The 17340-nt window shown below is 32.3% G+C and overlaps 1 protein-coding gene across 1 annotated transcript in view; it reads right to left on the reverse strand.

Annotated features, from left to right (window-relative positions):
- Nucleotides 1-17075, reverse strand: part of Dys (Dystrophin) — a 580264-nt gene extending 563189 nt beyond the window's left edge. Inside the window, exons 1-2 of the mRNA XM_077434849.1 lie at nt 17006-17075; nt 9934-10161 (exon numbers count right to left, since the gene is read on the reverse strand). Coding sequence (XP_077290975.1) covers nt 9934-10042 — 109 coding nt within the window. The 5' untranslated portion in view covers nt 10043-10161; nt 17006-17075. The remainder of the gene's footprint in view (nt 1-9933; nt 10162-17005) is intronic.
- Between the last annotated feature and the right edge of the window lie 265 nt (nt 17076-17340).

Here is a 17340-nt window from a genome sequence, read left to right on the forward strand (position 1 = left end):
CTAACTAAGTCCCAGATAAAGTTCACTATCATTATTTATTTACTACAAAACTCGATTGAATCACCGTCTAGTTTAGAGGCGGATTTCACCGACTCCACAGCTGGATATCAACAACCAAGGTTGTTCCGATCTAAAACGACACTTAAATTGTATTTGCAAACACCCACTTTTATCCTTTTTTTCTCATTCAGACTCTAAATCCTTTTTTTAGTTTTGAGTCTCCTTGAAACTATCACCTACGGCAAAATATCTATTTGTATTCTACAACGAATACTACGATTATCTCTAAAGTTTAACGGCAAGTATCAAGATCTGATTCGTATCATCGACCAATAACAATAAACTACTATTAAGTTTAATAGCCGCACTTACACACGTGCAAACAGTTAACGATCTTATCATAATAATTATAAGATATAGTGTGAAACGGAAAATTTTAGAGGCATTTAAACAATTAAAATATGACAAAGCGAGAGGGTAGCGGAAAGAAAAATAAATACGGCAGCTGACATACCATTACACGATGATGGTCAAGATGGTCAAAATTGTAGCATGTTTTAAACTTGTCTATTACAATTATTTTTCACTATCGTACTGACGGATTTGATTTGAATATATGTATATTGTTGACCAAACCGCGCAAAATGGCAAAGTTTCAAAACGATCGGAAGAATGTAGGATATCAAATCCAAATGCTGTCAGACGAACGAGCGAAGGCAAACATAGGCTTGCATAAAAGGCAAATAAAGGTCTGACCGCACTACACGACAACCGATCCGACAGTGTGCGACAATATTAGGTAAACCGCACTTGAACCACAGCGATGCGACACTCTGCAGTAAATTATGTCAATCATTCGTTCGATGCCTCGGAGCAAAATGGACGAAACAGACGCTATTATAGTATCTTTGATATGCGAGGAAGAAGAACAATCGAGAAAACCCAAAAGATTATGGCTACATGCTATTTCAGTCACGATATGAATTAGAATAATTGTCGCAAGGCAACCCCCCACTCAACAATAACTTGCGTCAAAGTTGGTCGAAAAGTCAACTTTGACGCAAGGTGTCGGGTCTACGCCATGCGACTGTCGCGCAGTGCGATATGTCTCATACAATTTCATACAAACAATATTTGGTAGCGTACTGTTGTGACGTGAAGGATCGTTCGGTTGTCGTATAGTGCGGTCAGACCTTAACGCTTGTAAAAAAAATGGTTTCATCGCCATCAACATTTACCATCCACTACAGGATGAAAGCCTCTTCAACACGCCTCCATTCGTCTCTGTTTTGCGCAACTCTCATCCATTTGACCTCATTATTTTTTTCTAATTTCGTCCACCCATCTTCCTTTCGCCCCATTCTCTGTTACCATTCTAGCACTTATTTAGTCCATTCTTCTAGCTACGTGACCCGCCCATTGTCATTTCAATTTTTCCACCCTCTCCACTTTATCCACTACCCTTGTCAGACTTCTCACCCACGTATTCTGTTTCCTATCCCTTCTCGTTATGCCGAGCATACAGCATTCCGTACTTCTTTTGAGTGCACTAGAATTTGAGTAACATTTAAACTTTCAATTTCCAAGTTTCACATCAATTTATCATTATGTTTAAATGCAATGAATTCTTTATACTTATACATGATATTTATTAGTCGTTTTTATGCTATTTGAATCCAATTAGAAATCTAACATATAATTACGAAAGAGGCTTTGTATGTAACTATTGTTGGTTCGTAGAAAAACAAATGAATATTCAAATAAATTTAATAAAATGATTACTATTAGATTGGCCATGTTTAAGCGGTTTATATTACAAATACAGAGCGAAGCCGAGTAAAAACACTAGTATCATATAAGTTGATTAAAAATAAATTATATGAAAAATAAATATTTAATACAATATTATATGACTTTGAACAAAACAGAAACTACTATTTAGATATAATTGAGAAAAATATTTGACCAAAATTCTTTTTTTGATAAATGAAGACGAAAGTCAAATGTGAATCAGCATACAAGATAACTACAATTTCCGGATGACCGATTTTATTTCATTTTTTATCATGCTTTTGTAACATACGCACTTATTAAGTAACCAAACTGTATCAAATATTCTTCTGCGAAAAATTTCACTTTTGACCGTTCAATTTTGCATATATTCAACAACAATATCAGCATTCTATAGTCAATGCCTCCTATAACACGGTAAATTCACACAAAAATATTTCTGGCGTTCTTTACTGAACTGATTTACCGTGTTATACTAGAGTTAACTGTAATATATACATAGTTTGAAAGCCATATATTGCATAATGACCATACCATCAACGAGTAACGTGACTTACATACGTTGATGATACAGATTCATTCATCAAGAAAAGGCTAACTGACGCAGGTACCTCTCCTACCTGTCCACAGTTTCACAATTCACGTGGAGATTGACACAGGTTAAACGTGAACAAAACAAACAGACCATACGTTCACTCGGTGCGAACTTGCGAATCGCACAAACTAGTTTTGCATCGTTTTGCAACAAAAGCGATGGGAAAAAAAGTGGCAAGTGGATGGTAAAACGCTCACCGATGAAGTTTGGCTCCATGTTGATGCGGGTGGCGGACGACCCCGGCTGATGCTATCCGCTATAGAGATCGAAAGACAACACCATAACACGACAACACCATAACACGTCGACACAACACCTTATCACTCTGCCACCGGTGCACACCGATGGCCGAAATGAACACCGCACCACCGAAAAGCCGGAAACTCGCTAATTTGCAAACTTGTAAAAGAAACGCGCCTACAAAAACACACGACGGCGGAAACGACCGCACACTGACGCAGCGGTCAGACAACTAGTTGCTGTCTTGCATTTCTGCTTGCTTGCCGGCATTCCTCATGTGGGTTGGCCCAAAGAGTGCGTTTTACGGCTTTGGTATCAATTTTGATTTGTACAACGTTTAGTTTACGAGTTGTTTTGCGCAATGATTGTGTTCATTCATTCAAATATGCAATAAGATTCGAATCAATTTTGCAATATCGATAATCGCTTTCCTCATTCGATTCATATGAATATATCACAGGCTTATGTTTATCAATAGGGTTGTCAACTGTTCTCATTTTGAATAAACATGTTCTTTTTACAAAGTTTTTCTACGTTTACTTCGCTAATTTAACATTATTTTGTTGTTCCATATCTTCTTTTGAATATATATATTTTTTTGTATTTAATTTTTTGAAAAAATAAGATACAATTTTGAAAATTTTAGGCCAAATTAGTAATAAAGATATAATGTAGAAACTTAAATTTGCGTTTAACGAAATCGTGAATTAAATGAAAAAATCGAAGTTTAAAAATTGATTTTTATTTAACATTTATGTTTTATATTCAGAATGAATTTTAGAATGCTCTCACCCTGAGCAATTTGTCTGCTTTATTATATTTTTAACTTTTTTATATGTATTATTTAGGACATTTTTTGAAAAAAAAATGGTGTCAAAACGCACGTCTTTCTAAGCTTTACCAAAGAAAATTGTATTCAAATATCATTTAAATTAAATTTAAGGCAACTTTTTCTATGCCACCAAATGCATAAAAAACCTAATAAAATTTGTCATATATTTTTATGCGCCAATTTTAAATCCGTCCATATTTCATCATCTACACATAGATTCCATATTTTAACATTTTAGCAAATTATATAAATATGGATTTTGATTATGTACACACGAATATTGTTTCGTGTAAATGCTTTTGAAACATTAAAAATACCGTAAAAAAAGTGTCGGAACAGTGTTCCGCCGTTTTATTGGGAAAAAAAGTCCTGTATATATTTATAAATATTAAGTAATATATATTCAATAATTATAATAATAATGTAAACCTTCGCGTTAATCTATTATATCGTGTTTTTATTGTGGTGTTTTTAAAAAATATATATATATATATTTCAAAAAAACGTCTTTTTTACATGGTTTTAATTATTACCCTTTCCAGTTGATAGCCCTGCACATATTATATAGGTCTGTTACCGAGAGTTGGCGCGACCAAATGCGCTTGGGTAATGTTAGTGAATAGGTGTATAGCATGCTGTCACACTGCATTCAATAATAAAAAGAGGCTCTGTCTCTTTCGCGCGCATTTGCGAGAATGAGAACGCGCCAACTCTTGGTAACACATCTGTAGATATGTATATATAATATATAATATATGAAAAATAAGCAATTCAATGGTGCAATTGATTCAATTAGGTGAAAATTAAGATCTTATGTTACGTAGATAATGTTTCATATTAATATTTTAAGTAATTTAGTATAAAAGTTTTTTATCTTATTTGAAGGCACTCAGAACTAGTATTGAAATTCGAATCTGATTGTTCAAAAAACTCAAAATTGTGAAATAAGAAGATATATCACCCAGTGTCTATATTATTTTTGTTTTTTTTTTTTTACTTTTGCAATCACATGGCACTACCGAACGTATGTTATTTCAATTGTGAAATAAACACTAATATATAATGATAACACAAATACCCTTAGTAAACTATATATTCCATTATAGGCAGAATATACTTTTTTATATCATTCAATACCGAAGAAATAACTAATTAAATAGTGATCAATATGATTATTTGTATGTTTGGTATAATTATTAATTATAAAAACAATTCTTTCTTTAAAAAAAATATGTAATCCGAAAAGACTTATCATATATTCAAAAAAATATTATCTGAATCAAAATCCAATATTTTTTTATATTGGATATATACGTCATAAACTAGCAACACTCAAGCGTGTAAGGTAAATTTTGTTATCTGGCAGCACTGCAAGGCACCTCCTATTTTCCCCCTCTATTCCACTCAATGAAGTTTGAAACTTGAGTAACAGCTGGGTGTCATTCACTTGTTGTCTGCTGGTTGTTGAACATGGAAGACCGGTTATTTCAACTACGTTCTCAAGTTCTTTCTTTTAATTATTTTTACTTTACTTATATAGAAATGAAAAGAAGAAATTCGAATTGAAAATATTCCTTAGGAATTTTAATCTATATTCATAGCATTAAAAATAATAAAAGTTTCATCATTGACTGAAAAATTAAGCTCCATATAAACAATGTATTTGTGAAATATTTTATAGTGTGACTTGATAAGTAGACGTAATCGAATTGCCTCACAGCAAAGACGTTACAGATGCCTCATCATAATTGCCTCAATGAAGATTGATTGTTATTATCGCTAGGAGACGAAGATAGGACGTTGATCTTGGTCAACTCTCAATCGACACACAAACTGCACACAATAAAATTAAACTTCCAACTAATGTAAATACATTTCCGACTCATTTAAAAGTCGTCCCACTCGATGCGATCAAATACAAAGCAACAAATTCGCATCAAAACGTCCGCAAGCAGGAAATACCTCGATAGCAGCACAATTTGTGGCAAATTATCAACCCTGGAGTTGATTGTGTTATTTGTTGGGACAATTTTGTCAATCATAAAATTTTCAACGTCATCGTTGAACAATTTTCGTGGGAAGATTTTGACTTGGTTAACCTTTTAACAGCTGAATTCTTCTATTCCACCATAATTTATACGCGCAAGTGGATCGTGGGTACTTAATTACGACCACTTTCTAGGCTCGAGTTGTTGGTAAAAATAAAGCAGACAAAACTTGCGTGCGCATACAATGCGGCACAATCGTGATTCGTACTGTTCCCTTCGAACTAAAACGTGATTTTTCGACTTTTGTTTAAGCATAGTGAGTTCTAGTCGCATTGGCATTAGACTAACGGTCGAAAAATTCAGCTCGAAAACCGCATTCAGCTCATCGTATCAAAATTTGTGACCCTCATTGTCTCCTTCATTCTTTGAATTTCAAAAGATTTTTTACTCCTACATATATAACTTTGTATAAATATTTGAAGTTTTTTAACTATGGAATTGTTTTCATTTTAAATTTGTTATCTACAAGTACATTTCAAAAGATAGATATTCGAAATAGAGCATTTTTAATACGAATGTATATATTTCTGTAACCTTATATGTAGGTTCATTGGTTAAAAGCATTGTTTTTGTTTGAAAATATTTCCCTATAATATTCAATGGATCGTCTATAAGTCATGAATAATGCAATACGCATACTTTCCACATATCGAGTAATTCTATCCGGTAAAGTTGACAGAACCTGATTACTGCATTTACTACCATACGAAGTATGGGCGCGTCGTTCTCTGAGTGTAGTGTGTGTTTACACAACGAATTCTCAATATAAATAAAAAAAATATATAAAAAATTTGAAAACCGAAAAACACGCTCGTGTACACGTAAAAAATGCTTATAATATAATCTGTGCTCTAGCTTTTTATTTAGAGACATACATATGTACATATGTGGTAGCGCACAATGAGAACAAAAACACGTGTGAAGTATGTATATTATGAAATATGCATATGGCATTCAAAAGAAGACCAAATAATAACAGTACACACTGAGCAACATGCATATTATATTTGAATCGAATGTCAGAAATATGTATTCGTGATTTGCAAAATTTGTTATTGAACGATCAACTATGTATGTATAAACGTATCCAAATCAATAAGTTGATTGACTTCCGTTCAATTCCCATCTATTTCCTAATCGTTTACATCTCGATTGCTTCATGTATAGGGTCATAACTACCAGATCACCGAAAAAAATAATTGCTACGGAGCAATTCCTACAAAATCTGCATTTATTTTTAAAATATTTTTTATAGTTGACAATTGAACATTTTTATTAAATCTTAAATCTTTATTTTATTTTACATAGATATATGTAAAATTTAATATATATTGTAAAATTAATATACCAGGAAGGCCTAACAGGTAAACCCAATGCGCCTTCCTAGACAGTTAATTTCAAAAAATATTGCAGCATTTTTTTATTACATAAATGGCTGGAATTTCGAGAGGCTGAAACACGAAATTAACAATTAATTAATCCATAGAGACATCTATGGATTTAGATACTGCACATATAATTTTTACATATTGTACATAAATCAAATTCAGATATTTGTGACATGGCGGGTAGAATTTTTTTGCCAATTTGATGGAAGAACCGTTTCAATAATGAAATCTGATAAATTGGCAAACTCTGAAAGGAAACAATCGACTTGGAGTCACAAATATCCAAGTCTGACCAGCAGTATTAAAGATTAACACGGGATTGAACCCGGTAATATCTCGGTGCTAAACATAAACGAAACCACCGAGCCACTCTGCTGGCTTATGATATTGAAAATGTGGTGTATATTGCGTTATGAAATAAAAGTGGTAAGGTTTTTTAAATTTGACATTAAAAAAAACATTAAATTGAAATTTTTTAAACTGCATATCGTCGGTATACTGGCAGAAGACGTTTTAAAAAATTGGATGTTTTTAATTTAAATTATTTTTGAATATGTTGAGACAAAAAATGAATAATGATTTAGTCACAAAGAGTTTCAAACTTCTTGATTTTCGAAAAAATCGATTGTTTCGAAACAAGAATTTTTGGCATTGAGCTGTACCGGGTGACATCATTTTTGGGGTGACAACAAATTTTTCAAATTAAAAAAACGCTAATTCGACATATTCATTGTATGACGGTCCTCGAGCGGCTACGCGCCTCATTGCAACTTCTATATACATATACAAATATACAGCTTTCTGTATTTATACAGCTACAGTGAAATACTTCTGGTGCAGCATCATTATATAGCATCAAATATGAACCATAATTGGCTTGTGTTCGAATTCCTGAGAAATAAACGTATGTCCCTAAAGGAAATAAGATTAACTGATTCAGTCAAACGGAGACGCAATCCAGAAGCAACGTGTGAACTTAGCTTCTCTTTTGGCGCTTCTCTCTCGTAAGTCATAACAATTAACAAATATTAATTATTAATTAAAAATATTTTTTAGGTGACACCACCCCTAGCGACGCCACTGCTGTAAGTATTATATATGGGTATTATATAATACATTATTCGTTGTTTCAGTTTGTATCAGAGTTCGAGAATCTACATAATACCGTATGAAACTTTAAATGTATCTACACTTTATCCCTACTCGCAGATTGTCTTCTAAGAAATCTTGACCACACACATTGAACATCATTCCTAGACGTAGTGAATCATTGAACTTCAATTCCATTGAATTGATCTTGAACTAGGGCGATAGAAGTGTTTTAACATGTACATGCATATGTACATATGAGTAGAGAGGACAACCACTCGATTAAATTTGATTATGCCAAAACCCACAATTAGGCTTACTGCAAACATGTAAGTACACAAGTTTATGCGTACTGCACGCATGACTAAATAGCAAGATTGAGAAATTATCAGTATATAATCAATGAGCGATGCGGAACATGTTATTCGTAGATGGCTGTAGTTAACTGTGTCAGCTTGAAATGGCAATTGGAAAAAGGAGATTGATGGTTTGGCAAGAGGTATGTGACCGTTCAATAAATTTCGATATCTAATTACACGAAAAGAACAAATCGTCCGAGACAGAAACGATTTTTAATTAATTTCTTCGAAATTATTTCAATAAAACCAATAAGTTTCTGTGGTCTGATATTATTATAAGTTAATCTTCCAGTTCCGTTTCTTATCCAACGACTAAAAAATTAAGTAAGATTTCAATCTAATGTGATTAATTTAAGTAAGTTCATATATGTACATATATTAGGGAGTCCATCACCGGTAAATCAGTGAATGATCCTAAAAATAGCTCGGTAAGTATTGGTAAATTATTTCTTTAAGCGGTAAATCAACAAAACATATTCGCTGCGTTTTATTACATTCCTCTCCTCTTTTTACAAGCCTCATTATCTTCTGGCAACACTGGTCCGACCCAGTGCTTCATCAAGGGGGAAAAAATTACAAAAATGAGAATAATAGTAGACATTAAATAACGGATTTACAAGGAAGATGTAGTAAATATGTTTCAGATTCCGATGATGATTTTGCAGTAGTTCCATTTACGATCATGTGTAATCAGTAAAAGATAGGCTTCAATTAGCTATTAGAAATAAAATTGAAGTTGATTTGGGAAAGGAACCTTCCCAGAAAGAAAATGTGAGAAAACGAAGGAATGATTTTGATAAAATTAAGTAAAACTGGAAAAAATAGATCACAACAATTGGACTATGATGGTGTGAATACATTATATTTTCTTCGCTGTTACATATTTTCTTAAACGGCCGAATTTTTTTTTTCTAGTCCTTTATACCTTTTAACATTGATTAATAATGAATTCAACAATATATTTTAGTATATAATAAACAACGTTTACTAGTGTTTGGCTTACTATGTTTCATAAAAAAGCAGTTTATTTTTGAGAATGAAAAATCTGGTGATATATCAGTGCACCGGTAATTGGAAAAAAAATATCGGATTACCGGTAAACGAAAAAAAACGGTTCATTGGATTCCCTAATACATGTATTTAAAAAAAAATGAAATAAATATAAATTTAAAAAAAAAATAGCGTTTACCGAAAGACAATTGGGTAAAGTTGTGTGGATTGGGTAGGTAAAGGATTAGGTAAAGTTGTGTGGACGTGACGAAACTGCATGAAAATATTCTTTTAGGCGATTTTTTCTCATTCGATAAACATATGTAAACCACTAACAAGTTCTAAGACAATATACAAATACATTTTGTGCAATTATTTCAGTACCAAAATAACGCTTTAGAAGTATGATATTTTTACAAGGTTTATATTAGTTTTTATTCGTGAAGTTCCAGAAAACAATAATCTGTCTCTGATCTGACGCAATTTGTTACAAACGGCCTATAGATATACCATAGGTGAAGGTCCTCTTTCCCAGATTGGGTCAATATTATTATGCTGATTCGATGTAAAAGTATGGAAGTAGTAGAATTGAAATACTTACATTTACTATGGTGGATGTGCGTCTCAAAAGGTGTGTGCTCGTGGGCAGGTGGTTCTCCCACTTCCACAATCCACGTAACTTTACGTTGGATCTGTGACGGTGATGACATCTTGATTGTTGTCAATAATTCCGAGTCCAAAACGGAGACATCCTCACTGACACTTATCACTGAACCCACCACGACGACCGCTCAAACTCGTCGAAATTCGATATGTTCGTTAAATTTCGCTAAAATACAAGATAAAATGTATTAGATTATTTTCGAATATGTATTCATATGTATACAGCCCTCACAGAATACACACAGGATAATTCTATGCTTTGCCCAGTGGTGTCACCCTAATGGTTTCCATGAGTTTCCGGAAACCCGTTGTTAAAAATCAAAAGTTTCCGGAAACCTGTTATTTAATCCAAAAATTCATATAATTTTTGTCAAAAATACAAATCTTGAAAATTTAAAGAACTTTCAAAAAAAAAATTATATATAATTATATTTTCAAAATAATTTTTTTTTGTTGTTCCAAAATTGGGGTGACGCCACTGGCTTTGCCCGTCGAAAAATTAAATAAAAACGAATTTTGATTTATTTTACCTATGTACACATATATATTTACATGGTCTTATTTGAAATCTATTGACATTGCAACTAAATCTACTAATTTTTTTTTACAGTGAAACTGGTATTGTCAATGAAATTATAATTTCACTAGTGAGATTATAATTTATCTGACTCAAGCAGTGAGTACGGATATAATAAAACAATTACAAATTCACTTCTTAATGTCAGTGAATTTTTAATTAGAATTACAACGTATGAATTCGAATTACAACGTACTACCAACCCTAACAACCTTATCTTAAATAAATAAAATCAACCCTTTCTTAATCTAACCTTACCTAACCTTAATAAATAAGATATTATGATGTGTTTGCTTCCGCATCCTGTCCCACACATGCGGCATCAAAAAAAGCCAAATAGAAATAGTGCACTATGAGGAGAGTGGGAATGAACAGGAGCAGGGTTGCGGGGAGTGCGTGTGAGCGCGAGTTCGGCATCGGAGAGGGGATGGAGAGGAGCGGGGTTGTGAGATGGGGTGGCGCGATTCGTATCGGCGACGCACTATCATCCAACTGTCAAAAATTATAATTTCACTAATAGTGGCCTGTGTAAATGTAATTGGACATACTCAATTGAATTGAATTCAATGAAAAGTCTGTGAAATTATAATTTCACTGTGACATAAACCTACATATTATATGTATCATTTAGAATTTCAGTAACATATTTTAAATCAATAAATTTAAAAAGATGAATTTGTTTCTGGTATGCTATAATTTAAAATGCTATCTTAATAAAATAATATTCATAAATTCAAAAACAAAATACGTTTTATAGCTTTCTTCATATCGAAAAAAAAATCTTGAACAATTACATAATATTATTATACAATCTTTTATAAGATCTAATCTACTAAAAAAAATGTCCCCTTCAAAATTTAGAAATTTCCTACAAATAGTGTAATTTATTTTGAATTTGTCGCTTTTTATTATGAAACTCATATCAAATCATTCGCTTCGCCCTTAGCCGCAATGTGTCAAAGGGCGTATATCCCCTTTTAAATTTTCAACCCCATAATTTCTCCCCTTCGCTTCCAATGTTATTTTAATCGCGCCGAGTCTTGGGTCCATCACACCCGTGAACGTTAGAATCAATTAGAAATTTACAAATGGAATGTCGATTCAAATCAATGGCATTCAATAGCTTAATTACGACATCAACACTGTTTCATGTCAATTGGGTTTTTTTTAGGAACAATAACATCAGTCGGAAACACGTTGATCGCCAGCCGTTGATACAATCTTTCATTTCTGATTTAATTCCACTTGTTCTCTTCGCGCTTCGATGCTTCGAATATGGGGGGAAAGGTCCCCCATTTTTTGAAGATCTATATCTGGATGTGATGTATATCAGAGCCGGATTTGAAGTCGAATTATTACAGTTTGAAATATATAGATAAAATATTAAATATTTTAATAATATCTGAATGCGTGACATTTAAACTATTCATATCAATTCGTCCCTGTATGTATGTATATGATTCAAAATGGTGATAAGAATCCCTAATTTTACACATGTAAAACGAATTTCAATGAATTGAACTCGCTCTTGTAACAATCAGTGGTCAATTAAATAAAAGCCTGTCGGATCAACCCCCTATGCCCCAATCATTTTACGGCTTTTAAAATACAATAAAAAATGTCTATTGTGCAATTATTTCCCGCTCTTTTAAATAATATTTTCACAATGTTGTATTATCATATGCAAATATTTTTTAGAAAAAAATTCACCACGCGATCGTTAAATCGATATTGATTTTTGATTGTGAAATGAATGTGAACTCTCTGTTGTCTCCTAATCACAAAATCATCACCATCACATTGCGCACATGCCAGCATGACTTAGATTATTCAATTGATGTTTTTTTATTATTATTAGAGAACAATAAAACATCGTGAGTGACGAAGCAGTTCAATATCTTATATGAAAAATCGTAACCGTTTTAATTGTATTATGGATCATATTACAAAAAGTTATTTCATCGAGAGCGTGTTTACAATTGGGTTTATTTTAAACAATTCGCGTTTATTGTGTTTTTGGGTGTGAAAATTTTGGACAATTAGCCAAAGCGCAGATGAGTTGCTCTGTTAAGTGCATATATATTTTAACAAAAGTGTTAGGGAACCCGATGACATCATTGAACTGTTTCCAATGGTAGTTCATTTGAATATAAATTGCATTTGGACAAGTTGAGAGAGATCTCACACGCGATGTAACTACGACAACCATTTAAATGAAAACAATATTGAATCGTTTCCATATTTTTGTTTTCGTATTGATTGCCCACGCTTTAAATATCAAAAGAAATGAGTGTAGGATTAAAATGAATCATCAATTCAAAAATAAGTAGTATCATCGGCTGAGAGAAGCTAAAATTTGGTTTTATTGAAGTTTCCAACTACAAATTGCTTTCGACTGCAAATTGAAATTCAGTAAAGCTAATTTATTTTCTGACATAATAAAAAGAGAACGATTTGCTTTATCGACTCTTCGGGTCGATTGCCTGCCTCTCTTTTGCTTCTTAAGAGAGTGATTTTTTTATTATTATTTAGTATTCGAATAATTTTGCAACCGTATACATTCCGAAGGTAGGATCTGAAAGAAGGTTAATATCCGAGAATGTTTTCAACAATTGAGAACAATAAGAAACCCAAACGCCGCGGGGTGTCGAAAACCCACAACAATAGATATTTGTCACAGATGAAAACACAGGTGTATTCCTATGTATATTCCAGAACATCGAGGCATTCTACAAGCTAAAAAAGATTTGTAAATATTCAATTTCTCCTCCAAAATATTACGTCTTAGTAAACTTCGATAAACAATTGGAATTATGTAAACGTTCGAATTGGTCAATGATCTCAAAATCGGTAACGCAGAATCGCAATTATCGTTTCTATTCTTGTACATGTAATCATATTGAAGGAAAATCATACATAATAATATAATATCGCGTGCAAAACTAGTTCACATTCCCTAGATTTTTGTTTTATATTTTTATTATTTATTATGAATATTTTTCATGAGGTTGCGACGTTAATGGGTTTATTTGCATAAACATACATATATGTACATTCGAGCGTTGCACATTATTTATAAGTGTGATCTTGACGTTGATGTAATAATATGTAGGTGATGTAATCTTTTACATTTTTCAATGAATGCAAATATGCAATGTGATTTTTTTATGATGCTAAAAGATAAATAAAATATGGTTTTGAATGCATGCTGTTCCGAAAGTTCTTCCTATTTTTTTTAACCTAATATTTGTTTTTCAAGACGAAGAAGTCGTGAATACATAAGGACAATTGTACACATATTGACGAACTTGAATGGCTTCAGTGCAATATGTACGTAGCTATAAAAAATGCACTTTTAGTTGCACATTTGTGTTAAAAAAGTCGACATAAATCGATATCGGATTTGAATAGGTTAAAAGCTTGAGTTAATACTGAAAGGTATGAAATTGAATATTGCACTTAATAAAGGGTACCATTTATCGGCTCGGAAAATAAAAAGAATGCCTCTCTAAAAAAAATAGCTCGCACGACAGATTCGGTTTTCGCCCGGCAAATCAAACGTCAAATGGGTTGCCAGTAACAAAAATAAAATTTGACAAAAATAAATACCCTAACAATCTAATCTTAAATGAATAGGGCCAACCCTAACATAACCTAACCTAATCTAACCCTTAAATAAATAAGTGTTAACTGCTAAGATATTACTATTACCCAGTGAAAATGTAGCTGGTTATGATTTCACTGAAACGTCAAATTTTATTTTTGTTACTGGCAACCCGTTTGACGTTTGATTTGCCGGGCGAACGCTGATTCTGTCGTGCGAGCTATTTTAGAAATGTTAGTTTGACATTAAATATCTTTTTGACATTTGTCGTGTAATTTATTTTCCAGCCGTGTCAAAAATATTAGGTTGGGGTTATTTGTAGGTACTATTTCTGCAAATTATTGGCTATTTGCAGGTACTATATCTGCGAATTATTGGCTATTTGCAGGTACTATATCTGCGACAGGTGCAAAGCTTTCTGCGCATGCGCGTGAACTGTAAATTTTAAGAGGTTTAAAAATTTGTTTTAAACCTCTTAAAATTTAGTTCGAACTCGCAAAGTGACATAGAGTAAAAAATATAATCCAAATTAGTTAATATTATTAATTGTTAGAAAATTATTATCACATACAACGTATAATACCTACATACAAGTTCAAGCCGCGAACTAGCTAATTTATATAAATCTATTATAATAACGTGCGAATTTAATTTGCCTCGTGTATAATGAGCGATTGATTAAACAAAGTATAGCATACATTACATGTAAGAAATTATAATCGGATTATAAGTTCACGCGCATGCGCAGAAGGCTTTGCGCTTGTCGCAAATATAGTATCTGCAAATAGCCACAACCAACATATTATCCCCTTACTAAAAAATAATTCAAATATTATAATAGTGAGAGACCGAAACCAATAATTTCCTCAATTGTTTTTATCTACTTCTCAAGTATGATATATTATATGATGATTTTTAGTAATTGCCCAATCTAACCAATTAACTACCACGTCGAGGGGAAATAAATAGCTCTCGGAGTTTGTATGGAATCTACAAGATTTACAATTAATTCTTCCCCTTACAAATCATCTCCCAAACCGCAGTTTACAACATGCGTGTGTACCACGTTTGCAGTTGATTTTTTTTATTTTCGTTTCAAGACGCGAATCGTGGACATCGGGTAACCACGAAACGAGTCGTATTTTACCAACGGACGTGAATATATTTCAGAGGTATATATTGTTCATATCCCGCAACCGTAATTCAAGCTTTTATCTATCATCTGCTGCTACTACTATAGAGTCCGAACTCAAAATAAGAACATGAGTCAAATCGGTCGGCCGCTTCCAAGATGCAAAGTTTGTATTGTTTCTGAATGTGAATATTTTTTTTCTGTACTTTTTAAGTCTTTTCGTAACGGTTGAACATTCGCAAATGACCCATTCGAGAATAAAGTTCAACTCATTCAATTCATTGAAGTCATTCATGTTTATTCATAAGAAGTTCCACTCGAAAAAATCGCCAACAATTCGCACATTGAAAATATTAAAAATTCAACGCATACGACGCACACTTTGAAAGACATTAATTAAGACTCACAATTAAAGCAAATACACCTTATCTAATGTGAGTATACGTTTGTAGGCGAATTGACATTCAAAACTTTTAGCCTTGAATTCAAATTGGGTATTTTTAAGAATACGCAAAGGAAATAGAGTTTTTTTTCGTACTATGCATTGTGAATTTTAGATTACCGACACGCCTAACATAAAACCAATATTTTTTCTATTTATATACTTCATCAAAAATTATAATTATTTATAAACTATTGATACAAACAATTTTTTTTTAAATTTTAGTTGTCTTTCAAATATTTGTCTTTAATATTTAAACCACTCCGTGCATTTAAATATCCTGCTTGTTTATAGTTAGCGTACATACTTTCTATTGTCATAAGATTTTATTTCCAAACTAGAATACGATAAGAATGATAAGCTTTGAGAATATTCAACATTTAAACATTGATAAGCCGCGTCACTTTGAAACTTTACAATTTACATTCATATAATTAACAAAATTTAAAAACTAGAGCATAGCAACAAAATTGTTTAATTTTTAAATAACATAGCTGCTAGTCGAAAATGATAATAAGTAATAATATGATTCATTTGATGATTTTTCTACATATGTATGTACATATTTCCAATTATATATTTTCCTTTTGACATTAAATTGAGCAATGAACTCTTCCTCAATAGTTTATTACATTTGAAGATGAGCGTGAAACTGTTTAAGCGACCTTTTACAAGTCGAGTGCTAATTATGGCCATAGTTAATTGGCGGGGTTATTTTTACCGCGTCACAAACTCTGAGGGGTTAATTTACGCGGCATATGTACATAACGTTTGTTCTAAAATATCTAAGCACATTACCGAGATAAAAAAAATAGCTCAAGTAGAAATTTTTAAATTCAATAATGTGCAAAAAAAAAAATTGCGATAGCATATCGACGAGTCTTATAATTTTTTTAACCGATATATCCGTTCTGTGATAACGATTATGGTATATATAATATAAGAACAGGTTTATATTTTGCTAATCTCGTTCAAGTATTTAGGTACGCATGATGATGGGTCCAAATTTTTAAATTGTAGCATATATGTACAACAGCCACACACACATATAATTATATTTTAATTTTAATTTATTTATGAAATTGGTTTAATTGTAGCACTCGTAACAATTGTAAATGTTTGCGTTGTTATCGCAACTTGCAACTGTTTAGCGAGATATCTGCAATTTGCACTTTTTGCTTTTATTGGAGCAATTTTAAACGCCCGTGCCGACTATTTTAATTGATTTAATTATTGTTTTGTTTTGTTTATTTACTTTTTTATTGTTTTCGTTGCGAGTATACAAGTTCGTGTGTGCGAGAGGCGCCTCTACCTTCGCACGACTGGAGGCTACGCGCTCATCAAAGCAGCACACCAGACACAACACCCTCACCAAAAAGTAGTTTTACTTATTGTTCTTCCAATAATTACTCCATAGGAAATCCTATGAAAATGTAATCCACCAATCTATATATAAAATATTTATAAACAAAAAAAAAACGCTTTGAATTCAATACAATAATTCAAAGTCATCAATAATACATACTATGAACTACATTTATCTACTTATGCTATTAGATTTCAATAAAATCTACAAATCTAATATATAAG

This window comes from Arctopsyche grandis, chromosome 7 (assembly GCF_051622035.1).
Source record: "Arctopsyche grandis isolate Sample6627 chromosome 7, ASM5162203v2, whole genome shotgun sequence".
In the NCBI taxonomy this organism is placed as follows: Eukaryota; Metazoa; Arthropoda; class Insecta; order Trichoptera; family Hydropsychidae; genus Arctopsyche; species Arctopsyche grandis.